The sequence below is a fragment of the Littorina saxatilis genome, linkage group LG1 (genome assembly GCF_037325665.1).
Source record: "Littorina saxatilis isolate snail1 linkage group LG1, US_GU_Lsax_2.0, whole genome shotgun sequence".
Lineage (NCBI taxonomy): Eukaryota > Metazoa > Mollusca > Gastropoda > Littorinimorpha > Littorinidae > Littorina > Littorina saxatilis.
In genome coordinates, this window is record NC_090245.1 from 94,986,701 (window position 1) to 95,014,698 (window position 27,998).

Below are 27,998 nucleotides of genomic sequence, written 5' to 3' on the forward strand. Positions count from 1 at the left end.
TAAACACGCAGACACCTGGGTAGCGCGACTCCGTTGCTGCTAGCTTTCCACTGGGAGGAAGCGACCCGAATTTCCCAGCGATGGGACAATAAAGTAATGAAAATGAAATGAAAATGAAATGAAAACTGGTTACGGAAAAAAGTATCGTCTGCTTCGTAGCCAAAGTTGGTTATCACGTGACACTTTTGCCATATTTAGAGTTGTTTGCACAGTAAATACACCCGTGAAAGATAGCTCGCTTGAAACTGTCTTACCTATTATCAATTCCTTTGTTATTTAAAAATTACACAACACCATGAAAAATCATTATCGACGATCGCGAATCTGCATATCAATGCCACATTACGAAAAGCTCTAAATATGTAAAAAAATCGATTTCCTCTCCAGAGAAGGAAAACCAAGGCATCCTGTCAGGGATAAATTGAGACCCGAAGAGAAGTAACTCATTTTGACCTGAGTTCAGGATGAATGTTCACAACAATTGACAAATGGTGGCGACTGGTTAAGAACATTCAAGAATGTCTTGCGACCATGTCCCGATCATTACGAATTATGGGCGAATTCTATTCGCAAGGGCAATTCGGCACAGTGTAAGAATAGCATAAGAGTAGCATTACAAAAGCAAGGCTTAGGCGTGTAAAGCTTATATCTCCTCTTTTGCTGCAATTCCAAGCTTCAACCAAACTTCCAATATCAGAGATCTCACTCTGGAAGGACAGACAAACAGACAGACAAATCGACAGAGCGAAACCTTAAACACTCCCGAGTGCATGATCTTGATAATGTGTTTTATTTCATCTGCACAGAAGAGAGTGTTGGTATTGGCCTTCTGGACACGACCGGCGATATCTGGGAAGACACAGGTATGTTTTATTTCTCAGCTTATCATAATCGTTGTCCTCTGTGATTTTATGTGCATCTGTCTTCAGATGATCTGATCTTACTTTTATGTGTTTTTCTGGATGTTTTGTTTTAGTACTAGCTCTACCCGGGGTGTTTTCGAAAACCTTAAATGTAATTTTCTGGAACCGCTTCATGAATAATTATTCCCTTCTTTGATCATAAAAATGTACTGTAATAACATTATGTTTTATTACACACACACACACACACACACACACACACACACACACACACACACACACACACACACACACACACACACACACACACACACACACACTTAGATCTGCATGGTAATCACTCAGGCATGACACAATCCATCAAGTCGCGTAAGGCGACAATACAACATTTAGTCAAGCTCAGTCGAACTCACAGAATGAAACTGAACGCATTGCATTTTTTCCGCAAGACCGTACACTCGTAGCATTGTCTGTCCACCGCTCGTGGCAAAGGCAGTGAAATTAACAATCACGCTTTTCTATATCTCTATTCTTTTTAACTCTCTGAACGTGTTTTTAATCCAAACATATCATATCTATATGTTTTTGGAATCAGGAATGACAAGGAATAAGATGAAATTGTTTTTAAATCGATTTCGGAAATTTAATTTTAATCATAATGTTTATATTTTTAATTTTCAAAGCTTGTTTTTAATCCGAATATAACATACTTATATGTTTTTGGAATCAGAAAATTATGAAGAATAAGATAAAATTATTTTTAGATCGTTTTATAAAAATTTAATTTTAATTACAATTTTCAGATTTTTAAAGGCACAGTAAGCCTCCCGTAAACCATCACAGATACGGTCAGGCTTTTACACACAGTACAAACACCCTTTCATTTAAACACTCACCGATTGAGAACATCCTAGGTGCCCTCCGTAAAGAGCGAACAATTTTCAAAGAATTTATTTTTGCGTGGTTTATCTTACCCCTGAGCCATCGTGAACCCGTGTGATCCAGTTTCCCTTTTTCACAATGTAGTCGTCAGTTAGTCATTTGAATGCGACTCGATGTGAGCTTATCTACAATAGCACGTTTTTATGCACGAAACAAACGGCTGTGGTTCACAAGAACTCTAGCGATGGCTTTTGACTGTTGAGAGGAACGGCGATATGTACTGATAAACCGTCGTCTGCTACGACCCTTGCGTGACCCTGCTTCCGGGCTTTTCTGAATGAGACCCAAAGGGAAGTAACTCATTTTTGACAATCTGCAAAATTAATTCTTTAAAACTGGCTCGCTCTTTACGTGGGACACCTAGGATGGTCCCGTTTGGTGAGCGTTCAAATGGAAGGGTGTTTGTACTGTGTGTAAAAGCCTGACAGTATCTGTGATGGTTTACGGGAGGCTTACTGTCCGGGCGTGATTTCCGGTATTGCATATTCATAACAGCCAGCACCAAAACGAGGCGCCATTATTGGTAAAGGCTAAGTCCACGAAAATAAATTCTTTGAAAATGTCTCACGCTCGACAGAAAGCAGCCAGGATGTTCCCGTTCGGTTAGCGTTCAAATGGAAGTATGCTTGTACTGTATGTAGACGCTCGGGGAGCTCTGTGATGGTTTACGGGAGGCTTACTGTGCCTTTAACAGGCATGAAAACTGAAGAAGAAAAAATACTGAAAACAAAATTCGAAGGCGCGTAGCGCCAAGTTTTGCAGGCGCATAGCGCTAAGTTTCGCAGGCGCAAAGCGCCAAGACTTCTAGGGGGGTCCGGGGGCATGCTCCCCCGGAAATTGTTTTTTTCAAAGGTGCAATTTGGTGCAATCTGGGGCTATCTGAGCCTTAAAATTGGATTCAAACATGGCCCCAAAACTATTTTACTATAACTATGACTAGGGGAAAAAAAAAAAAAAAAAAAGGAAAAATACGGAAAATAAAAAAAAATACGGTTTATTTTTTTTTAAAAACCGGAAAATACGGAAAATACGGAGAATTTTCATGCCTGTTTAAAATGAGATGTACAGCTGTACGAACAACATTGTACTCAAGCAATCTATTTGCAGTGTAGCCAGTTCTTTCACACACTTCTTCATAGGTAGCAAAACGTCCATTCTCACACACATCGCTCACATACAGTATACAGACCTGGGAACCCATACGATTTCGCCGTATTTTGTACGCATGATTGTCGAGAATACGCTCAGTACGGTCAGTGGGACAAAAATACGACGAGAAAAATTCCTAGACTACTTTTCTTCACAAGCCCATCCTGAAGCCGATCCAGTATTTTGGCACATGATTACGTCACTATATTAGCCGCCGTCGAAAAAAATATAATCGGATCGTGTCAATCAATCAAAACAACCAGGCAAACGAAAGTACGGTATTTGGCGAAATCGGCTCCGAGAATAAACAAGTAAAACAAAGAAGAAAAGTGAAAAAGTTTGAAGAAAAATATCACACACACAATTTGTAACCAACACGCACATGTAGTCCCGCCCGGAATAAGCTTTTTTGGGATGATTTACGACTTTTGCGCACATTTCGAGCAGACGAAAGTACAACATGGCGGCTCTCGCTCCTCCAACTATCGCGAGACACACAAAAAACGAAATCTTGCGCGCGCGAGATCCTGATGCATCCGGTGTTTCTCTGTGCGCTTGTCACGACGACTTGTTGACAAACGAAGATTCGCGAAAGAAAGAGAAAAGCGCCGAGTCTTGAGTAGAGAGCTGATAAAGTACCGGTAATCGCTTATCGAGCGAAATGAAAATCCGCGGCTACTTCCATCAGGTGAATGCTATTCAAGTTTAGGTAATGTTTTAGCCGCATCTTTTTATTAGCCACAATGCGATTATTGTTTTTAAAGTCGCGGCTTGTAGTCCGTCAAATACGGTACAGTTTTTGTCAGTAAAAATTGAAAAAAGCATTTGTTTTAAATGTATAGGTAAACTTAATTAACGGTGTGACGGACGCGCATGAGGCAAGTTTTAATCATGGATGTGCAAACGCTGTACGCTCATTTTTTTGAAAATACACCAAGTTTGTTTGAGAATACTGTGCAAAATAGGGGTTCCCAGGTCTGAGTATACCACTTTTTAATCCAATCCGCAAAAAAGAGTGGGTTACCTTGACAAATTATATCTTTGTTGTTCCACAACAAACCCGATACAGAATGACTATTATCGACTTGATTATCAAGCCATGCCTTCAACACAGCGGACCAAAATTCCGATTTAATACTGTCCAATCCTTTAAATGGTTTGCTATTAATGTTCGCAAAAAAACATTCAAAGCGACTCCCAAAACGGAAAAACAGTGCTTTTGGGAGCCATGACCATTTCTGGTCTTCATTAGACAGAGTTAGGTTCACAACCCAGCTTAACAAAAAGGAACACTGCATCTGTCGCAAATCAATCATATTCAATCCACCTTGCTTAACTTCGTTACATAAAACAGTTCTTTTTTCCTTTTTAAATGCCTTTCAGTTGCAGTCTTTTTTGCGCCACACGAAGCGAAACATTAACCTATTAATTTCAGTTAGAACGTCGTCTGGTACAATCAGCGCCTGCATTATATAGACAAAATGTGGCAGAATAAACGTTTTAAATACACAGACTTTACCAATAATGCTCAAATTCCTTTTCTCCCACACGCAGATGAGCCTTTTCGCAACATTCACTCTCTCTTCCCAATTCTCTCTCACTTTTGACGCACGCATGTAATTACAGAAATATACACCCAGAATTTTCATTTTGTCTGTACATGCAAAACCGCAACACTCATTCCTACAGTTCTTCCGTGACCCAAACCACATTAGCTTGGATTTTTGGTGATTTCCGAAAATGTATCAATCAAAGCCAGGGCTTGGAACATGTCATGTTCATCTTGCAAAAACAATGTAACATCATCAGCGTACAACAATACTTTCAAAACTTTATCCATATCTCCGTTGTTCCATAATGACATACCCTTTATATTTTTGGCCTCTCGAATTTTGATTGCTAACAATTCAACTGCTAATACGAAGGCTAGTGCGGAAAAAGGACAACCTTGCCTTATTCCAGTATCAATATTAAAAATTCAGATAACCAACCACAATAATTTACACAACTTCTTGCGTTTTTCATCAAAACATCAACTCATTTCACAAAATCAGTTCCAAAACCAAATTTTTTAAACATCTTCAACATAAACTCTTTGGAAATGCAATCAAATGCATGAAAAAAGTCAATTGACACCATCAATCCAGGCTTATTATGTAAATCTGCATGTTCTAAAACATCATCAACTAATCGCAATAAGGTTGAGACACGTCTACCTTTTATATAACCAACTTGATCCTCATTCACAACACTCCCTACAACACCAGAGAGCCGAAAAGCTACACATTTCGCAAATAACTTATAATCTGTATTGGTCAGTGAAATAGGTCTCCAATTCTTTAAATCATTTCTTGATAAATCCTTCCCTTTATGAATCAGTGTAATTGCCGCTTTACACTGTGAATTAGATAGAGTTCCATTCTTAAAAGCAGAGTTAAAAGAAGCAAGTTTATACCTTTTTAGGCTCCTCCAAAAAAACTTATAAGGCCACAAAAAAAAATAGGTCTGTTTACGGTAACATAGGCCCAAAAAATAGGGTCGGTAGGTCGGGATTGTTTTTGTTTTTTTTCAAAAAACCATATTTTTACGTTATTTTGCCAAAAAAACACAAGATTTTTTTTTTTTTCCCAAATGCCAAAAAAAAGTCTAGGGTCGCGCGAAAAAACTAGGGTCGGTCGGGTTACCGTAAACAGACCTATTTTTTTTTTTTGGCCTAAAACTAAACTGTTAATTTAATCCATCAATTCCAGGCGCAGAACCATTATTCATACGCTTTAGAGCTGACAAAACGTCTCCTTCTACCACTTCCCCTTCACAGCTGTCTGTCTGCTAATCATTTATTTTTAAAACATTTGTTCCATTCAAAAAAGTGTCAATTTTCAAGCTCATGTTTCCCTCATCAATTTTTCGTTTATACAAATCAGCAAAATACGTTTTTTGGACGAGAATAATATCCTCTTGCGTTGTAACAATTCGTCCATTATCATCTGTTACACTTTCCATTATTTTTGCATTTGCTCTCGCCTTTTCTAACCCAAGAAAAACAAGTCGCGTAAGGCGAAAATACAATATTTAGTCAAGTAGCTGTCGAACTCACAGAATGAAACTGAACGCAATGCAACGCAGCAAGACCGTATACTCGTGGTCCATCGCTCACGGCATAGGCAGTGAAATTGACAAGAAGAGCGGGGTAGTGGTTACGCTATGCTGCATAGCACGCTTTTCTGTACCTCTCTTCGTTTTAACTTTCTGAGCGTGTTTTTAATCCAAACATATCATATCTATATGTTTTTGGAATCAGGAACCGACAAGGAATAAGATGAAAGTGTTTTTAAAACGATTTCCAAAAAAAAATTTGATAATAATTTTTATATTTTTAATTTTCAGAGCTTGTTTTTAATCCAAATATAACATATTTATATGTTTTTTTGAATCAGCAAATGATGGAGAATAAGATAAACGTAAATTTGGATCGTTTTATAAATTTTTATTTTTTTTTACAATTTTCAGATTTTTAATGACCAAAGTCATTAATTAATTTTTAAGCCACCAAGCTGAAATGCAATACCGAACCCCGGGCTTCGTCGAAGATTACCTGACCAAAATTTCAACCAATTTGGTTGAAAAATGAGGGCGTGACAGTGCCGCCTCAACTTTCACGAAAAGCCGGATATGACGTCATCAAAGACATTTATCAAAAAAATGAAAAAAACGTTCGGGGATTTCATACCCAGGAACTCTCATGTCAAATTTCATAAAGATCGGTCCAGTAGTTTAGTCTGAATCGCTCTACACACACACACACACGCACACACACACACACATACACCACGACCCTCGTTTCGATTCCCCCCTCGATGTTAAAACATTTAGTCATAACTTGACTAAAGGTGTGTTCCTTTCACCCTGCTCGATCCATTGAACTCTTGCACGCACCTGTGCTGCACGAGATTTACGCTGCTCTAACAGTTCTAACTGCAGCTTGACCTTCTGCCGTTTACCTTGCGTTTGAATACAGTCAGGGGAGATCCCAAGGGCTTTATCCAACTCATTTAATTCTCCATACAATTTTGCAACATCCTTTTTAATTTCAAAACTTTTGTCAAGTCTTCTTGCCACAAATGGAACATTTTTTGACCATGTAAATTCTTGTCTATCTAAATTATGCATTCTCCATACATCGTATACATCACATTCATTCACCAGGTCATTACATTGTTTCACAACAACATTTGAATGATTCTCTCCACTTATTATGTCGAGCTCATTGCTCATGACACAATTAAAATCACCACACAACACTATATCACCATCTTCCTTTTTTAACATGTCTGATACATCTGTAAAAAATTTAAAAAAATCATTTTCTCTCTAGACTCGTTGGGTGCATTTATACATTTGCGATAATCAAACTTTGGTTATCACTACCAATCTTCACAGCAAGAATGCGCTTCGTTTCACACACGATCTTTACATAATCACATACAAACCTTTTTTTCAATAATATAACCTGTCCCGAGCTATGCGCGGTACTTTCGCTGTAAAACAGATCACCACTCCACTCTCTCCTCTATTCTTCACTGACATCTTTAGTAATATGCGACTCTTGCAAACAATGACATCATACTTTTTGCTCTCCGAAAAACGTAAACAAACTTTTCCTTTTTTACTCACATGCGAAGCAAAAGTGAGTCTATGTACTCACCCGAGTCGTCCGTCTGTCCGTCCGTCCGTCCGGCCGTCCGGCCGGAAAACTTTAACGTTGGATATTTATTGGACACTATTCGGTCTATCAGTACCAAATTTGGCAAGATGGTGTATGATGACAAGGCCCCAAAAAACATACATAGCATCTTGACCTTGCTTCAAGGTCAAGGTCGCAGGGGCCATAAATGTTGTCTAAAAAACAGCTATTTTTCACATTTTTCCCATTTTCTCTGAAGTTTTTGAGATTTAATACCTCACCTATATATGATATATAGGGCAAAGTAAGCCCCATCTTTTGATACCAGTTTGGTTTACCTTGCTTCAAGGTCAAGCTCACAGGAGCTCTTCAAAGTTGGATTGTATACATATTTTGAAGTGACCTTGACCCTGAACTATGGAAGATAACTGTTTCAAACTTAAAAATTATGTGGGGCACATGTTATGCTTTCATCATGAGACACATTTGGTCACATATGGTCAAGGTCACTTTGACCCTTATGAAATGTGACCAAAATAAGGTAGTGAACCACTAAAAGTGACCATATCTCATGGTAGAAAGAGCCAATAAGCACCATTGTACTTCCTATGTCTTGAATTAACAGCTTTGTGTTGCATGACCTAGGATGACCTTGACCTTGGGTCAAGGTCACATGTATTTTGGTAGGAAAAATGTGTAAAGCAGTTCTTAGTGTATGATGTCATTGCTAGGTTTAGTTATTTGACCTTGACCCTGAAGGTCAAGGTCATGTAAAGGTCAAGCATGTGAGTCGTATGGGCTTTGCCCTTCTTGTTCTTTTTGTTCTTAACCCTCGAGTATTCAGCGAGAACAATCTCATGTTACAAGCCATTGTCAGTGTCTAGTATCAGTGTCAGTTCTTGTTACACAGCACGTGCGCTAGTTGGCAATCGCATCAAGCCGTGCGTGTTTCTCCACGCCTTCTGTTGTTGGGGATATCCCCTCTGTATGGAAAGCCGTTTGGCTCATAACCATTACACGTGTAATAAAACATAAATACACGCGTAATAAATGATTAATACACGTGTATTTATTTCTTATTGCACGTGTAAATTATCTTTTTTGTTATGCTATGGAATAGCATAATGATTAAATACACGTGTAATAAATATTCCATACACGTGTAAGAAATGATTAAATACACGTGTAATTAACATTTCATGCGCGTGTAAAAAATATTTAAATACACGTGTAATAAATAATTACACGTGTATTTAATCATTTCTTACACGTGTATGAATTATTTATTACACGTGTATGAATCAATCATTACGCGCGTATTAATTATTTAGTACGCGTGTATGTATCATTTCTTACGCGCGTATGAATTATTTATTACGCGCGTATGAATTATCTATTACGCGCATATTTAATCATTTCTTACATACACGTGTAAGACATGATTAAATACACGTGTAATACATTTTTTCATACACGTGTAAGAAATTAATAAATACGCGTGTAATAAATATTTCATACAAGCGTTAAAAATGCAGGAGTCACGTGGTTAAGCGACTTAAAAACTCGGACTGGGAATCCACATGAAAAACACTCTATGCGTCTTCATCGCCTCGCTTTGCACGCTTACAGCTCAAGATGGCGGAAGCGGCAAACGTCAATGTCACTTTAGAAGGTTTGCAACAAATTGATGCAATGGTTCACCTTTTGGCGGGTCTGATCCAAAAAAATCCCCTCTAGCGGCGTCGCCATTTTGAGAGATCAATCGCGCGCGAACCGGAAGTAGAATAGACGAGAGTTGTTGCTTTGCAAGTCGTATATTTTCCGATTCAAGTTTTAATTTATTACAGGTGTATCTAATGATTAAAATACACGTGTATTTAAATCTTTTCCTACACGTGTATTTAATCATTTCTTACACGCGTATAAACTATTTCCTGCACGTGTATTTAATCATTTCTTACACGTGCATGAAATATTTATTACACGTGTATTTAATCATTTCTTACACGCGCATGAAATATTTATTACACGTGTATTTAATCATTTCTTACACGTGTATGAATTATTTATTACACGTGTATGAATCAATCATTACGCGCGTATTAATTATTTAGTACGCGCGTATGAATGATTTCTTTCGCGCGTATGAATAATTTATTACGCGCGTATGAATTATTTATTACGCGCGTATAGGTTATGAGCCAAACTGCTTTCCATACCTCTGTCTCTTGGCGTGTCCGCTTGGGGGTATTTGACCGAGTGCGAGAGTCAAAACCGAGTTAGGTTTGTTTCTTGCTGTTCCTTTCTTTTGTTAATTGCCTACCTCTTTCTACGAGTGCTGATTTTCCCTGCTTCTGTTTTGGTTTGTGTTTTGCAGAGGAGTGTATGTTTGTGTTTTTGCTTTGGGGTTGCTTATCTATCTGACCTGAGTTGCGCCGCCCTTGTGAGGGGGTGTCGTCTGTGGAAGCTTGGGATTCTTTGCTGACGTCTGTTGAGGGCGTCCTCTTCCGTCTCTCCACCACCCCTTGCGTCATCGGCACGGGAGCCCTGCACGGGGCCGCTCTGTCCACCCTCGTGTTGGTTCGGTTGGTTCGGTGGGCGCGCTGATGGGATCCCACAAATTTAGTTAGTATACGTACATGTCGTGCCGATTTAACGGAATTGCCGAATTCGCAGAATCAGCAATATGTTTTCCCATTTGCCGAAAATGCGTAAAGGCTTCTAAAATGTTTCCATTTCGCGGCAGCCATTCTGTTACTTTTTGTGTCACCAGAACATTGCATTAATATTACTTTGCCTCCTTATTATGATTTGTATGGTCTGTGTCGAGCATAGCGCAGGAAATGCGCTAAAACTACACTTTTGGCGATAACTTATCGTTTATTGGGATATTTATCCATTCGAGTATCTAGCTGTCTAAGTGTGGTGACACCCCAGTAATTTAATAACTTTCAAACCAAAAAGTGGCTGCCGATTTCGCAAAATGGGCAAATGTTAAAAGTCTTTACGCGTCTAGGGCAAAAAGCTGCCGATTTCGCGTGATGAGCAGCGTTTTGCCGATTACACAAAATGGGTAAAAATGTTGCCGATTCCGCGAATTCGGCAATGTCTTGAATTCGGCACGACATACATATCCTCATGGACATTTCAGACGAAAAAGGCGACCCAGACGAGCTTCGCATTGTGCTGTTGGGGAAAACAGGGTGCGGGAAAAGCTCCACGGGCAACACCATTCTCAACAAAACTCGTGACTCCGGCGGTTTCCTTAACAAGGGAGGTCAGGCGGCAGTAACTGTTTCAAGCAAGAGGACTAGCGTGAAGATCAATGGTCGGAAGATACGGGTAAGTTAATGGAGCAAGACACTTCTTTTTTTTTCTTTTTTTTTTGAGCAAGACACTTCAGTACACACCCAATGTAGTAGCCTGCAAACACAATGCTATGACGCACATTGTTGAAATAAATATAAAAAGAAATTGAAGCATGCATGGGAAGAGGATTTCTAGAAAACGAAACACCAAACACACTGAGATACGTTTTATTTTCAATTGTTACATTTATAAGATGTTTGGTGGCTTGTTGACAGACCAGCTTTTTTTTTGGTCCGAGGGGACCATATCAGAGACTATAGAGTATACAGAGACGCTTCATCCTTCTTTGCGCTGCGGTGCGAAAGTGAGACCGGCTAGCCCAGCGCGGGAAAAGAGCCACTCCCTGCCGCACAAGGAAGTTCGCGTATAGCGGCTGCTGTCGGCTGTGTTTATATCACGTTTATATTAACATACTGTCTGTTCTGTCCGGCTGACAGTGCTGCAAAAAGTAACTGAACGAAAAAATATGTTTGTTTGTGAACATCCTTTTTAAATGACCATAAAAACACCGCAGAAAATGGTGTAGATTAAAATTAAATAAAATTTACTTAGGCGGCAATACCCGCTGCATCGCTGTAGTTATGCAAACATGATTCAAGTCAGTGTCTTTTCACGAACTAACCGTCGTTATTTTTGTGTGTTTTAGTCAAATACAAATACATACTGTATACATGGTCACTTAAGCCTGAGAAAATATGTCAGGAATAAATCGTTAACGAAATAGTTCCCGGTCAAATCGGTAACTAAGGCATTTAGTCAACTTGGCGTCGTCCCAGCACCTCTAAAGTGAAATGGGTAGTCAATTGCACGGTGCTAAGAAATTATCATGTAAGGAAAACTGTAAAATACAGCAACTTAAACAACATTATTGTGACCTAGCTGACTTTAATTAAAGAATCTTGATCAGTCGATCGATGATTGTCTTATTTCTTATCGGTTGCTTCTTTCTTGTTCAAAAAGCTCTCTCTCTCTCTCTCTCTCTCTCTCTTTTTCCTAGTCATAGTTATAGTAAAATAGTTTAGTCCCTCTTTAGGGCGAGGGCCAGATGCAAAAAAGCATATCTATGCTTATTCTTGTCACCCTCGAAAAATAAAGATTTGTCATTGTCATTGTCATTGTCATTGTCTCTCTCTCTCTCTCTCTCTCTCTCTCTCTCTCTCTCTCTCTCTCACACTCCAGTCTCTCTCTCTCTCCCTCTCTCTCTCTCTCTCTCTCTCTGAGTCAGTTACACACACACACACACACACACCGTCACGCACACACACACACACACACACGCACACACACACACACACACACACACACACACACACACACACACACACACACACATGAATTGAGATGAATTAACGAGGTACGGACCGACTGGATGACACTTTGAACAGCATCGTCACAAGTATTCTAGTTTGAGAAGTTTTCGACTTTTGCGCTTGGACGAAGAATAGAATCAATTGTTCAGTTGTCCTTCAAAACAAAATTAAGCCTGATGTTAATTAAACAACTGCGCAATCACATTGTTGAGCTTGTGTACAGTGTGTGTTTTCTCTGTTCTGGTAGAATACACGCAGTTCGACGCTACACTTTTTACTGATTTCCCGACATTTAACGAGAGAAAAAAAACAAAAAAACAATCCTCACTTGCTCTCTTCCTCAGGAAATTTGAACATCCTGAAGCCTTTGGCATGTGAGTTTGAGCAATTGATGGCCAAAGACCATGCCCCGCTGTGTTTTCTTTTTGGTGCGGCCATGGTTGTGCTGCACGATATCGCTACTGCTGTGGAAAGGGAAAGTAGGTTTTTACATGTTTCCGCGTGGTGGCGCCACGGGGCTTCCTGTTTCAATTTTCAGCGCCGAATGAAGCGTCTCTGTGTACTCTACAGTCTCTGACCATATCGTCTTTTGTTTTATCTTTATCGACCAAGGCCGGGCCACAAAGCAGCGTCACAGTAGTTCGAGATGACACGTCAAACTTGTCTGTGACGTCAAACGTAGTTTGTTGACGCTTTTCTTGCAGTTTAAAAATGTACAGAGCTGCGATCATATATGTGAGTTCAGTAAGTGTTCAGCATATTTCTTTTCTTGTAAGTGTTTTATGACTTTTTGTTGCGGATTTTGCGATTACAGAAATAAGTTGCGGTAATAATCAACATTGATTGAGTCTTTGAGAGTGAATGCTTACAATCGTTGTCCTCAGAAACACAAATACAAAGCCACGATGGTTCCACACATCAAACTATCAGCCTGATTGGCTTTTACTTTGACAATCCACGTTTTACCTGAAAGCTCAAACCCATTCACCACCTCGAATTATTGTATGGGGAACATGAGATTTATTTCCCGGCTGGGTATGAATGAAAACTCGTGAAAATGATGACAAAATATTAGTTATCCCCGAGTACGCAGTACTAGGGTCCTGCAGACTTTAATTGTGTGTCTGTCTGTCTATCTGTCTGTCTGTCTCGACTTAACAGCTTAAATTGCTGGCAAACTACTAGGCGCAGTTCGTTCAAAAGTTGATACACTAACTTGATAATAGGTCCAATTGATCGTATTAAAACTTCACTATTAATACCCGTGCTCCGCACGGGATTTTCTTCTTTATAAATTACAGAATTAATTGTGAATAAGCAACAAAAACGTGTTAAATGTTTGATGGCATCATACAAAACAAAATGCCATAAATTTATTGGGAGAAAATAGTGTGCACCGTACAATAACAGTTTTACACATCAGCAAATAGGAAAAAGTAACAGTTGGTACTGTGAACAATAAAACGCCTATCAAATTTTCATATAATTTTGAAAGGATAAAACAGCGTTAATGTGTGCCCTTTTGAGATTTCAGTCAATGTGGACAGTCTGAGAATTCAGTCAATGTGACAAAATGATTTTGTCACGCTTCAATTAAGATGCATGCTAGTTAAAATGTACAAAAACAATATGTAACACCAATTATATAATTGGGAAAGAAATCTTGTTCGCAGTTCGCCGACAGCTCGAGTCACCCACAATGAAATGTTTGTACGATCGACTGCATTAAAATTAGCGGCTACATTGACATAAGTGAAGTACATAAATGTGCAAAAAAATGTGCCCATAGAACAATATTTTTACACATCACCATACATGTCTTGAGCTGTCTTGAGACAGGAAAAAAACAACCAGCGTTAAATGGAACAAAATGTTTACACTTTGGCAAACATGTGAATTTGTTTGTTTGTTTATTTGTTGCTTAACGTCCAGCCGACTACGCAGAGCCATATCAGGACGAGGAAGGGGGGGATGAAGGGGGCCACTTGTCAAGCGATTCCTGTTTACAAATGCACTAACCCATTACTTGTGTCCCAGCAGGCTTTAGTAAAACTAAATTAATACCTACTGGAAGATTACCAGTTTCCAGTATGTTAAAATAGGCTTAACTTATCTACTGCTGGACTTACATCAGAACACTAACAGATTAAACTATACATGAATCGCGAGACAAGCGGCAAGAGAAGAGATTTTTGGAAAAAATACAGGTGAATGAGCAAGAAGGCAGAAAAAAGAAAAGAATTCATGAAGAAAAAGAGAGCACGACAGGAAAGAGGAACCAAAAATCTACCTAACAGCAAACTAGAAAGCTCCTGCGGTTCCAAAAACAGGAGGGGCCTTTAATTTCATAACCGCAGTGCCCCACTGCGGGAAAACATGTGAATAAAAAGTAGTTAAAATGTGAAGTTGGTTCTGCGAACAACAACATGTTTACATAGAAGCAAAATGTTTACAGATCACCATGCATATGTATAGAGAAAAACACTCTCACACAACGCTAAATGTGCAAATGAACTGTGTGCACATCGTCATGCTTACAATTGGGAGCTGGATAAAAAGACAGCACTAATGATCGCAATGAAGAACACTATCATAGTTGCACATCAGTACACCCGTACTTGCAAAAAGTACAGCAAAAGTACAGTTTGTTCACACACACATACACACACACACACACACACACACAGTAGCAAACTCAAAGGGATTGAGAAAATGCAATCATGTGCAAAATGAACAAAATATCAATGTATATGTAACAACTAAAACCACACACAGCACACTGAACTAAAGTTGCAAAGGTGTGTACAAAGAGAATAAAAACAAATATTTACACATAACCAACTTAGGTTTGAAATGATCTGAATGCAAACATAGTTGCACATCCAGTCACTCTGTGAGGCAAATACCCTGACTTTGACAACAAAAGCTATCTTTCCAGACCATCAACCAATTTTCAGGTGCAGAACACATGTAATGAGCGCTTTTGCTGCTAGCCCTGCTTACTTCCCCTGGCGCGAGCGCTAGAGGACACGGGGGGGGGGGGGGGGGGGGGGGGGGGGGGGGGGGGGGGGGGGATCGCTTCTTTGCGATGTGTAAATCGGTACTTTTCTATTTTATTCTGCAGCTTAGGTAATTGCGCATAGTCTTCATTGTTTTTTTAAATGTGTGGTGTCGAGATATGTCTGAATCATATGCTACCCATCTTTTACACATGGCGCAGTTACCTAAGCTGCAGAAATTAAATATAAAAGTACCGATTTACACATCACAAAGAAGCAATTTTTAACCCGTGTCCTCTAGCGTTCGCGCCAGGTAGGTAAGACGCTTCTCTCCCTTGGGCCCAGGGAGGTCACCAATGCTAGCAGCAAAACCGCTCATTGTAAAAAGTACATCAATAGTTTGTTCACACACTGTAGCAGCTAAATTGGGTGTGGGTTGTGGATCATGGTGTTACACATCAGCAAATAGGAATGAAAAAGTAAACCATTGGTAAATATACAGTGATTTCAGTCAATGTGGACAGTCTGAGAATTCAGTCAATGTGACAAAATGATTTTGTCACGCTTCAATTAAGAAGCATGCTAGTTAAAATGTGTAAAAACAATATGTAACACCAATTATAGAATTGGGAAAGAAATCTTGTCGCAGTTCGCGTCACCCACAATGAAGAGTGGACAAAGTTGTCGATACCTGATCACTAACTGCAGCGGAAGAGAGTGGACATTCCCCGATCTGTCGCCTTGTCTGCGGAAGCGAATGGCGTCTTCCTATGTGAAGAAAATGAGGAAAAAGAATATATAGATTGTACACAGGTGTATGGGTAAAATTGAACTTGAGCGTGTTAAATTCATAGCTCATAATTCAATCAATCAATCAATGAGGCTTATATCGCGCATATTCCGTGGGTACGGTTCTAGGCGCTCTGCAGTGATGCCGTGTGAGATGAAATTTTATACGGCCAGTAGATTGCAGCCATTTCGGCGCATAATTACCTTTCACGGCCTATTATTCCAAGTCACACGGGTATAGGTAGACAATTATTAACTGTGCCTAAGCAATTTTTGCCAGGAAAGACCCTTTTGTCTATCGTGGGATCTTTAACGTGCACACCCAATGTAGTGTACACGGGGTGGGGGGGGGGGGGGGGGGGGGGTCTGACACCGAAGAGAGTCTGCACACAAACTTGACTCTGTGAAATAAATTTCCGCCAAACCTGGGATCGAACTCACGCTGACAGCGGCCAACTGAATACAAATCCAGCGCGCTACCAACTGAGCTATGTCTCCAAATTTGCAGAACGTGCACTTGCAATCACCCAAATAAATTAAATATGCTGACATTTGTAGAACCTGCAGTCGCTATGGTGAAAATCTGAAAGAACAAACTAAAATCATACTCAGAACATTTGTGAAACAAAATACTTTTCCAACTCAAGGGAAGTAATCAAAATCACACTCACTAAACCCAGAACGTGCACATGCAATCACCGAAATAAATGAAAAATGCTGAAATTGTTAGAACCTGCATTTGCTATGACCCAAATTAATGAAAAATGCTGATGTTTGGAGCACAATCATTCGTCAATTAATTGGGATTTACCTGGCAAAAGTGCGCAAAGTTGTCCAGTGGACATCCCCCGATCTGTCGCCTTGTCTGCGGAAGCGAATGGTGTCTTCCTATGTGAAGAAAATGAGGAAAAAGAATATATAGATTGTACACAGGTGTATGGGTAAAATTGAACTTGAGCGTGTTAAATTCATAGCTCATAATTCAATCAATCAATCAATGAGGCTTATATCGCGCATATTCCGTGGGTACAGTTGTAGGCGCTCTGCAGTGATGCCGTGCGAGATGAAATTTTATACGGCCAGTAGATTGCAGCCATTTTGGCGCATATTTACCTTTCACGGCCTATTATTCCAAGTCACACGGGTATAAGTAGACAATTATTAACTGTGCCTAAGCAATTTTTGCCAGGAAAGACCCTTTTGTCTATCGTGGGATCTTTAACGTGCACACCCAATGTAGTGTACACGGGGGAGGGGGGGGGGGGTTCTGACACCGAAGAGAGTCTGCACACAAACTTGACTCTGTGAAATAAATTTCCGCCGAACCTGGGATCGAACTCACGCTGACAGCGGCCAACTGAATACAAATCCAGCGCGCTACCAACTGAGCTATGTCTCCAAATTTGCAGAACGTGCACTTGCAATCACCCAAATAAATTAAAAATGCTGACATTTGTAGAACCTGCATTTGCTATCAATTCATTGGTACTTAGTCGCTATGGTGAAAATCTGAAAGAACAAACAAAAACCAAACTCAGAACATTTGTGAAACAAAATACTTTTCCAACTCAAGGGAAGTAATCAAAATCACACTCACTAAACCACCTTGAAGGAGTACACCAAAAACGAAATGAACAAATATGTACGATTTCCAACAATTGAAAGGTTTTAGGCAGCCACTCTTCTGCAAAATCTTGTTAGAGCGTCTTTGCTATTAAATAAACTATTCTCAACGAAAAAGAAGATCTACAATCGTAACAATGATGTCAAAGTGCCCACAGTCAGTTGCTGACGTAAGCCCACACGACACGTGGCAGAGTCACGAACTCTAAATGCAAATGAAAGGCATCAAAACCAATCTAAATCATAGTCATGGTCATATAAAACCTAGAATATAATCATACTGAGTTGTTATCCTCATATATAAAGAATACAATTGCTTACTTGCTGTGATTTTACGGGTTGTTTTGACAGAGCTGCCAGCTCTCGGTGCCGGTTCGGCAGACACGGATGAAAGCGAGGTCGGAATGTTACAATTTGGGGATCGTAGCACAATAGGAACAAAACGAAAGTAAAGATAAATTCTGGTTACAGTACACTGTGGCAGAATGGTTTCGGAACACTTTAACCTTTGCCGTGCTTCCTGGGTTCACCTGTACCCAGAGACACACTAAAATCATTGTAACTCTGGAACCATTAAAGGTATCGTTTTGAAATTTTAAGTATCTCTCACACACCTAATTTGCTCTCTGTCTGCAAATTTTTAGTGTGTACATGACAAAACATCAGAATTAATTGATTATGATAATTTACATAAACACTACCGATGGCGCGGGTTCACACATACCCATACTTTTAAAGAGTAGTAGTGATTGTAACTATCCCTCTGCCGACGGCGCGGGTTCTGCTACACCCATAATTACCAAAGCGGCGGAACAGTGTCTGTCTGCCTGTTTGTCTCCAAGAGACTGTCTGTCTCTCTGTCTGTCTGTCCGTATCTCTCTGTCTGTATGTCAGTTGCTCTGTCTGTCTGTCTGTCTGTCTATCCGTCTATCTGACTGTCTGTCTATCTGACTGTCTGTCTCTGTCTCTCTCTCTCTCTGTCTGTCTCTCTCTCTGTCTGTCTCTCTCTCTGTCTCTGTCTCTCTCTCTTAGTCTCTCTCTCTGTCTCTCTCTCTTAGTCTCTCTCTCTGTCTCTCTTTCTTAGTCTCTCTCTCTCTTTCTTAGTCTCTCTCTCTTTCTTTCTTAGTCTCTCTCTCTCTTAGTCTCTCTCTCTCTCTCTTTCTTAGTCTCTCGCTCGCTCTCTTTCTTAGTCTCTCTCTCTCTCTTTCTTAGTCTCTCTCTTTCTTAGTCTCTCTCTCTCTCTTTCTTAGTCTCTCTCTCTCTTTCTTAGTCTCTCTCTCTCTCTCTTAGTCTCTCTCTCTTTCTTAGTCTCTCTTTCTCTCTCTCTTTCTTAGTCTCTCTCTCTCTCTTTCTTAGTCTCTCTCTCTCTTTTTTAGTCTCTCTCTCTCTCTTTCTTAGTCTCTCTCTCTTTCTTAGTCTCTCTCTCTCTTTCTTAGTCTCTCTCTCGCTCTCTAGCTCTTTCTTAGTCTCTCTCTCTCTCTTTCTTAGTCTCTCTCTCTTTCTTAGTCTCTCTCTCTCTCTTTCTTAGTCTCTAGCTCTCTCTCTTTCTTAGTCTCTCTCTCTCTCTTAGTCTCTCTCTCTTTCTTAGTCTCTCTTTCTCTCTCTCTTTCTTAGTCTCTCTCTCTCTTTCTTAGTCTCTCTCTCTCTTTCTTAGTCTCTCTCTCGCTCTCTAGCTCTTTCTTAGTCTCTTTCTCTCTCTTTCTTAGTCTCTCTCTCTTTCTTAGTCTCTCTCTCTCTCTTTCTTAGTCTCTCTCTCTCTCTTTCTTAGTCTCTCTCTCTCTCTTAGTCTCTCTCTCTTTCTTAGTCTCTCTTTCTCTCTCTCTTTCTTAGTCTCTCTCTCTCTTTCTTAGTCTCTCTCTCTCTTTTTTAGTCTCTCTCTCTCTTTCTTAGTCTCTCTCTCTCTCTCTCTCTTAGTCTCTCTCTCTCTTTCTTAGTCTCTCTCTCTCTCTCTCTTAGTCTCTCTCTCTTTCTTAGTCTCTCTTTCTCTCTCTTAGTCTCTCTCTCTCTCTCTTTCTTAGTCTCTCTCTCTCTTTTTTAGTCTCTCTCTCTCTCTTTCTTAGTCTCTCTCTCTCTCTTTCTTAGTCTCTCTCTCTCTCTCTCTTAGTCTCTCTCTCTCTTTCTTAGTCTCTCTCTCTCTCTCTCTTAGTCTCTCTCTCTTTCTTAGTCTCTCTTTCTCTCTCTTAGTCTCTCTCTCTCTCTCTTTCTTAGTCTCTCTCTCTCTTTTTTAGTCTCTCTCTCTCTTTCTTAGTCTCTCTCTCTCTTTCTTAGTCTCTCTCTCTCTTTCTTAGTCTCTCTCTCTCTCTTTCTTTGTCTCTCTCTCTCTCTTTCTTAGTCTCTCTCTCTTTCTTAGTCTCTCTCTCTCTTCCTTAGTCTCTCTCTCTCTCTCTTTCTTAGTCTCTCTCTATCTCTTTCTTAGTCTCTCTCTCTCTCTCTCTCTTTCTTAGTCTCTCTCTCTTTCTTAGTCTCTCTCTCTCTCTCTCTCTTTCTTAGTCTCTCTCTCTCTCTCTCTTTATTTGTCTCTCTCTCTCTCTCTTTATTTGTCTCTCTCTCTATCTTTCTTAGTCTCTCTCTCTCTCTTTCTTAGTATCTCTCTCTCTTTCTTAGTCTCTCTCTCTCTCTCTTTCTTAGTCTCTCTCTCTTTCTTAGTCTCTCTCTCTCTTTCTTAGTCTCTCTCTCTTTCTTAGTCTCTCTCTCTCTCTTTCTTAGTCTCTCTCTCTCTTTCTTAGTCTCTCTCTCTCTCTTTCTTAGTCTCCCTCTCTCTCTTTCTTAGTCTCTCTCTCTCTCTCTCTTTCTTAGTCTCTCACTCTTTCTTAGACTATCTCTCTCTCTTTCTTAGTCTCTCTCTCTCTCTTTCTTAGTCTCTCTCTCTCTTTCTTAGTCTCTCTCTCTCTCTCTTAGTATCTCTCTCTCTCTCTCTCTTTCTTAGTCTCTCTCTCTCTCTCTTTCTTAGTCTCTCTCTCTTTCTTAGTCTCTCTCTCTTTCTTAGTCTCTCTCTCTTTCTTAGTCTCTTTCTCTCTCTTTCTTAGTCTCTCTCTCTTTCTTAGTCTCTCTCTCTCTCTTTCTTAGTCTCCCTCTTTCTTAGTCTCTCTCTCTCTCTCTTTCTTAGTCTCTCACTCTCTTTCTTAGACTCTCTCTCTCTCTCTTTCTTAGTCTCTCTCTCTCTCTCTTTCTTAGTCTCTCTCTCTCTTTCTTAGTCTCTCTCTCTCTCTCTTTCTTAGTCTCTCTCTCTCTCTTTCTTAGTCTCTCTCTCTCTCTCTCTCTTAGTCTCTCAGTCTCTCCCTCCCCCTCTCCCTCCCCCTCTCCCTCCCCTGCAAGAAGTCGGTGAAGGGAGAAACTCGATGCAACCACTGAAGTAGCGCTGTGGGTTTCCCTGAACCCACCCCGTCGTTAGAGAAATAAACGGTAAAAACCCTCTTTCAAATGTATGGGTTCAGACAAACCCGCATCGTCGTTAGAGGAATAAACGGTAAAAACCCTCTTTCAAATGTATGGGTTCAGACAAACCCGCATCGTCGTTAGAGGAATAAACGGTAAAAACCCTCTTTCAAATGTATGGGTTCAGACAAACCCGCATCGTCGGGAGTGTGTAGTCAAAAGCGGCATCCGGCAAAGGTTAAGAAGGAGACTGACTTACCTGTCGAGCTTGTGGATGAACAAACAGTGAGAGGAGACTGTGCCCCGTCTCGCTTTCAACTGCGGCGGGCGGAAGTGACGTTCCGATAAGCTGTTCGTTTAACAACAATGGGGAGGTCTTCCGGTCGAGTCGTCTGCTAGGAAATGGCGCGTCAGAATGCCAGAAAAAGCCATTTGGCTTCGGAATCGGCTATTCTAACCGGGCGGATTCTCTCCGCCGCCAAACGTTTCGAGGAACCGCGGAAATCGGGGCCCAAATCGGCCGGGTTTGGGAGGAGATAGCGATGCAAGGCCCCAAAACGGTCGCGTATTATAATATAGATAGTGTTACCTGGGACCTAAATGCCAAATAAATCACAAAAACCACTCTTAACGGCGGGCGGAATTCGCGGTGGGATAGGACAGCCGTTCGGCTAATAGGTTCGCCCAGCCAGCCAGCGACACCCAGGCTTTGCGTGCGTGCGTGCTTTGCGTGCGTGTGCCACTGCGCGAGGAATATAGGCATTTGAGTTCACTAGCGAATATCAGATTTGTTGGCTTAGTGGAAAGCGTTTCCGACTATGGCCAAAGTGATCCGGGTTCGATTCCCGGCATGGGCGGTCTATTTTTTTGGGGGGGGGGGGGGGGGGGTTGAATTCTTGTTTACTATTGTTTATTATGAACATTTTAATGTTTTATTTTACTCTAATAATTTTTTTAATTGTGTAAAATAAATAAATTTAAAAAAAATTTTTTTTAAATCCAAGTGATCCGGGTTTGATTCCCGGCATGGGCGGTCTATTTTTTTTTTATATATAAATTCTTGTTTACTATTGTTTATTATGAACGTTTTAATGTTTTATTTTACTCTAATAATTTTTTTATTTGTGTAAAATAAATTATTATTATTATTTTTTTTTTTAAACTTCCGCTCCTTGACGCACCCCCCCCCCCCCCCCCCTCACCTCCCCTCATCTTCCCCCCTCCGCCCTTGTGGGCCACACACAGACTCTCACCCCAGAGATGTACTCAGTGACTCTCCCTCCATTCTCTCGCAGACATTCCAAAGATAACGACTGTTCACGAGTCTCGTACATTGGGCAAAACCAGGGGGGCCATTTACTTTCCTCTTTTTCATACAGGTCAACAGACACATACATACATTTGATATCACTTAACGGACATCAACAATACAGTTGTCTGTGGACTTCTCCACACACATTAACATTACAGTAATAAAATGAAAATAAAAACCCTAAAACTAACATCGGTAACAAATCAACACACAATTCAATCAATTACAACATGTTATTTAACGAAAACACATAAGCCCCCCTTTTTCAATGAAGTGAAAGAATACACATACGTCCAACGACGGAAACGTACGATGGAAATATGATCAGGTGATAATAAGCAAACATCATGCATTTGATAAGGCATAGTAGAAGTCTTTATCGACATAGGACGAAATCCAGCAAATTGCCATGGGGGTGGATAGGGGTTGGTTGGTGGGACAAATAATGTTCAATTTCCGACGCGTGCACTTCAATGCTGCTGCTGCTGCTGCCGCTGCTTTGCCGCTAATGCAAGAGCGCGCGTGTATCCTCTGGCACTCCCTTGCCAGAAAGTTTGGCGCCAAAAACCTCCACTACAACACCCTCCCCCCTCCCTCCTTACTTCTAGGCCCCGCCCACATCCGCTATCTCCATTCCTTCCCCCTTCCTCACCATCCTTGTCCAGTCCTAAATACCATCGCCTCACCTTCAGTTTAAAAACAATTTATCGTTCCTCTAAACTGACACTTAAACTTCCGCTCCTTGACGCACCCCCCCCCCCCTCACCTCCCCTCATCTTCCCCCCTCCGCCCTTGTGGGCCACACACAGACTCTCACCCCAGAGATGTACTCAGTGACTCTCCCTCCATTCTCTCGCAGACATTCCAAAGATAACGACTGTTCACGAGTCTCGTACATTGGGCAAAACCAGGGGGGCCATTTACTTTCCTCTTTTTCATACAGGTCAACAGACACATACATACATTTGATATCACTTAACGGACATCAACAATACAGTTGTCTGTGGACTTCTCCCAACCAAGGAAGCCCTTCCTTTGCCCAATAGACGAGAATCGGTAATCAGTGTTTAGGTAATTTATCGGAGAAAAGAGATCTGTACTTGTCTATAATATTATTTGGTATTTGGTCTAAGTACCTTAAGTAACAGGTGCTTGCCCAGTCTCCCATGAGTTTAACAATTTCCCCCGGGACTCCGCAAGACATAGCCCACGTTGCGCCACCCCTTCTAAAACTGTGACTACTAAAATTCCCCGCAGCAGCTGCAGTAACAAGACGCAAGCGTTTATTAAATTTGGAACCTTTGAGTGGAAAGGCTTGGGACTTCGAGGGTGCCGCGCCCAAGATCCGAAACATTGCAGTTACCGCAGTAACGGGGCACAGAGGATGATCCAATAACACAGGTAATCTGATAGCTAGTGTTTTTTCTTTGCGTTGGATCGTTTTACTCCACGTCACCACAATTGTAACACAGTCATGTTCGGTCATAAGGAAGCTGTCTCTAGTCAGCTGTTTTGTCGGGTCAAAAGTGCCATCGTCTTGAAAGAGGTTTGACTTCCTCAACAGTCCAAAGAAAAGAACCAAACAAGCCGCCCAAAACACACAGTCTTCAGCATACAAAAAGTTTAGTTCTTTGCGAATTGATAGTAGCACTTCAGGAGTAATCGGCGTCTTTCTCGTAGGAGGACACCCCATGCATTTGTCAATTCCCTTCAGGGTGGTTTTGACATACCAAGAGTCTCTATATGGGTGCTGTTCGCCACATTCCAAATGAAGAATGCGAATTATGTTGAGGTACTGTTTCACTGACGCTGGTTTGATGCGCCTCGCAAGGAACGCAGCATACTGTGCCACAGTTTGCTCTGACGCTGGCACCGGAAGAATGTTCATAGAGTCACAGAACTGTAGGTAGGAATTTAAGTGAGTCTGGTAAGTCTTTTTGGTACTGTCCGCAAAGTTCAGGGCGCGATAACCTGCCACCTCTCTCTTCAGTTCCGCACCCAGACTAGCCGTAGCCGCACCTGCAACCAAGAAAGGCAAGCGTCGCACTTGACATATGATCTTCCCAAAAGATTGCGGGTCTGCGTCCGTGGTGGTACCATGATAACAAGTCCACTAATTGGTCCAACTTCCCTTCGTGGAGGCGTGATATACTGTCAGCCATAATATTAACCGATCCTGCCACATGCACCGCAGAAATATTACAATTTGTCTTAGCACATTCCCACGCCATTTTTCGTAACAGACAATTAACGTAAGTGTTCGTCGATCGTCCTTTGTTTATGACACCTTTAGCAACAGTACTATCAGTGTGGAAAACCACGCTTTTTCCTGCCCACAAGTGCGACCAGCGTTCAACTGCTTTCACGACTGCAATGATTTCCTTGAAATTTATGTGCAGGTTTTTTGCTGCGGGAATGTCCTTTTCAAAACAAGTATAAACCCAGTCACTTTGGTAAAAGGCTCCTGCTGCTGTATTGCACGCATCGACATACACATGCTGCGTAGCATGTTGATGAAAATACACGGTACCATTGAACACTGTAAGAAAAGCCAACCACCATTGCAAGTCTTCATGAAAGGCTTTTGTAAGTCTAGTTTTGTGCTTTTGCTGCTGCAAAGGTTTTTGTGCGTCAAGTATGCGACGGAGAAAAAATCTGCCTCCCCGAACCACACATGACGCCCAGTTGAGAGAGCCTGCGAGGCTCTGTAGCTGCTGCTTGCTTGCGCGTTGTTTCCGCTGAAACTGCTGTAGCTTCTGTCGTAGCTGTTGTATCTTGTCGTTGCCCAACGACAGTGTGCAGGCCTGGGTGTCAATGTCCACCCCCAGGAAGGTGATGCGCTGGGTAGGCCCCACCACTTTCTTCCAACTGATGTTAAATCCTAATTCTCTGAGTAATCTAATCAAGGTAAAAAGCATTTTTTCACACTCTTCTTTTGTTTCTGTTGCTAACAAAAAATCATCAATATAGGCCACTACTCCACTCATTCCTCGTCTAATCATACACCGTCTCACAGCCTGTGAAATCCTATGGAAATGAGCGGGACCTACGTTACTGCCAAACGGCAGTCTGCTGTCAAAAAGATAAGTAGGTGTTTTGTCATCACCAAAAACCCATTTGAGTCCAGTTACCTGATAGTTCTCTGGGTGGATACACACAGATCTGTATGCTGCTTGAAGATCAACTTTAGCGCACCAATATCCGCTCTTTGCTAATTTACAGGCATCTCTTAATGTTTGAAATTTAACACTTTCCGGTATTGAGTAATCGTTCATTGCTTGTCCATAAGGTCTGCTGCCATCGTGAATGAGTCTGATTTCTTTATCGTTTTTTGGTATAGCTGCCAAGGCACTAACTATGGTAGGCTTCTTTGAAGCAATAACGTAGTTTCCTTTATTTATCTGATCTATGAGTTCCTGCTCTACTGCTACTTTATGCTGTATCGCTGATTTGTGGTTCTTATGTTCTACTGGTGTTACTACACTGCCTCTTGCAATAATGCGAAAACCGTGTTCTATGCCATCCAACAAAAAGGTCTTATCGCTATCATCTACCAGCTCATTTTGCCAAATATGAAGTTTTGCGCTAATGGAAGAACTACCACAGAGAAAGTTACAATTGTCAGGGTTCTGTGCTGCATAAGGACTAGAGTGGTTGGGGCCTACCTTGGCCGTAGAGACAATTTGCTGTGCTGGATCCTATATCAAGGGGTGGCTGCCAGGGTTCGCTGAGTGCTGGGTTGTGGGATGGTCCTTGCCGCAGCTGCTGCACGCGTGCTCGTAGATACAACGTGGACGATAGGCGCATGACCCCTTGTTGTACTGCAGGCACACCTCTTTGCCCCCGGGTCCTGTCGGTCGCTGTCGGTGCGCGCCACTGGCTCCGCCGTTGCCGCCAGACTTCTTGATGGTTGGCGTAGCCCGCTCCCGAAGCACAACTGTCGCCAGGTGTGGTGCTTCGGTCCCCCAGGACAATTTGTCGGCCGCCTGACGCTGTCGATATTCGTCGTCGAAGATGAGCACAGACTGCCAGGTGAAACGGCAGCCTAACTCCCCCACCATCTCTGTGTAGCGTAGATAGGCCGCTACATCAAAGTCTTTATCCCGGGACAGGAGTGTGGCCATGATTCTGGCATTTGCCACAATCCAGGCGGAGGGTGACACCCGATCTAACTTCGGCTTTGTATTGGGTAATTTGATTGTCACCCCTCCGCCAAGAGACACCTCCTCCTCCACAGCCAACGAGGATGAAACAAAATCGATGATTTTTAATCCCTCACCTTTGGGTCTTGCCGGCGTCACTGGCGAACCGTCCATGTTGAGTCGCCCCAACAATTCCGCCAAACCACTGGCACCTCTGGCGGTGTCGTTGCTCATGGGGCCTCCCCCATCTTTTGCTTGCAGGGTTTTAATCCCTGCCCGAAGCAGGGCAAGATGCCCCCTTTTCATGTTGGCACTCAGGGAGTCCAAATCCTCCGGCTCGACACATTTGAGGGCCGCCAACGAATCGAACCCCTCTTTGACAAGGACGCTGGTCACCGCTGAAGGAAGGTTTGACTCCTTACACCATTGTTCTATTTCGGACATGATCACCAAATAATGTTCAATTTCCGACGCGTGCACTTCAATGCTGCTGCTGCTGCTGCCGCTGCTTTGCCGCTAATGCAAGAGCGCGCGTGTATCCTCTGGCACTCCCTTGCCAGAAAGTTTGGCGCCAAAAACCTCCACTACAACACCCTCCCCCCTCCCTCCTTACTTCTAGGCCCCGCCCACATCCGCTATCTCCATTCCTTCCCCCTTCCTCACCATCCTTGTCCAGTCCTAAATACCATCGCCTCACCTTCAGTTTAAAAACAATTTATCGTTCCTCTAAACTGACACTTTAAATCCACGTGCACAAGACAAAAACTTTCATACTGGGGGAGCGAGCCAGTCTGAAGAGTACTCGGGTCCAGCCCCAGCGTTTTTTATTTGTCTGGCAAAAGAGTTACTGCGACACTTTCCGTTCTCAAACTAAAATGGATACAACTGACTGGACTGTTTGAGAGGAGTTTATGGCGAATTTGACGAATCTGAAAAAAGCACAGTAAGCCTCCCGTAAACCAACACAGATACTGTCAGGCTTTTACACACAGTACAAACACCCTTCCATTTGAACGCTCACCAAACGGGAACATCCTAGGTGCCTAACGTAAAGAGCGAGCAATTTTCAAAGAATTTATTTTTGCGTGGTTTATCTTACCCCTGAGCCATCGTGAACCCGTGTGATCCAGTTTCCCTTTTTCACAATCAGTTTGTAATTTGAATGCGGCTCGCTGTGAGCTTATCTGCAATAGCAAGTTATTATGTACCTCTGAAACGGCGCCGTCTGCTACAAAAACCACAACCTTGCGTGACCCTGCTTCCGGGCTTTTCTTTTTTCAAACTTTCAAAACTTCGACATATCAAAACGGTTTCTTCATTGGCGTTTCTTTCGGGAGTGCCTACGTGACAATTCGCCAAAATTTTTTTTAAAAATGAGATCGGTAGAACTCCGTGCATTGCACGCCAAGCGGGGTAAGCGAAGGTCGAACTGATCTAATTC

The 27,998-nt window shown here is 41.7% G+C and overlaps 1 protein-coding gene across 1 annotated transcript in view; it reads left to right on the forward strand.

Moving 5' to 3' along the window:
* LOC138946326 (uncharacterized) overlaps window positions 1–27,998 on the forward strand; it is a 176,791-nt gene that overhangs the window by 48,514 nt on the left and 100,279 nt on the right. The window contains exons 3-4 of the mRNA XM_070317877.1: window positions 807–863; window positions 10,790–10,980. Coding sequence (XP_070173978.1) covers window positions 807–863; window positions 10,790–10,980 — 248 coding nt within the window. The remainder of the gene's footprint in view (window positions 1–806; window positions 864–10,789; window positions 10,981–27,998) is intronic.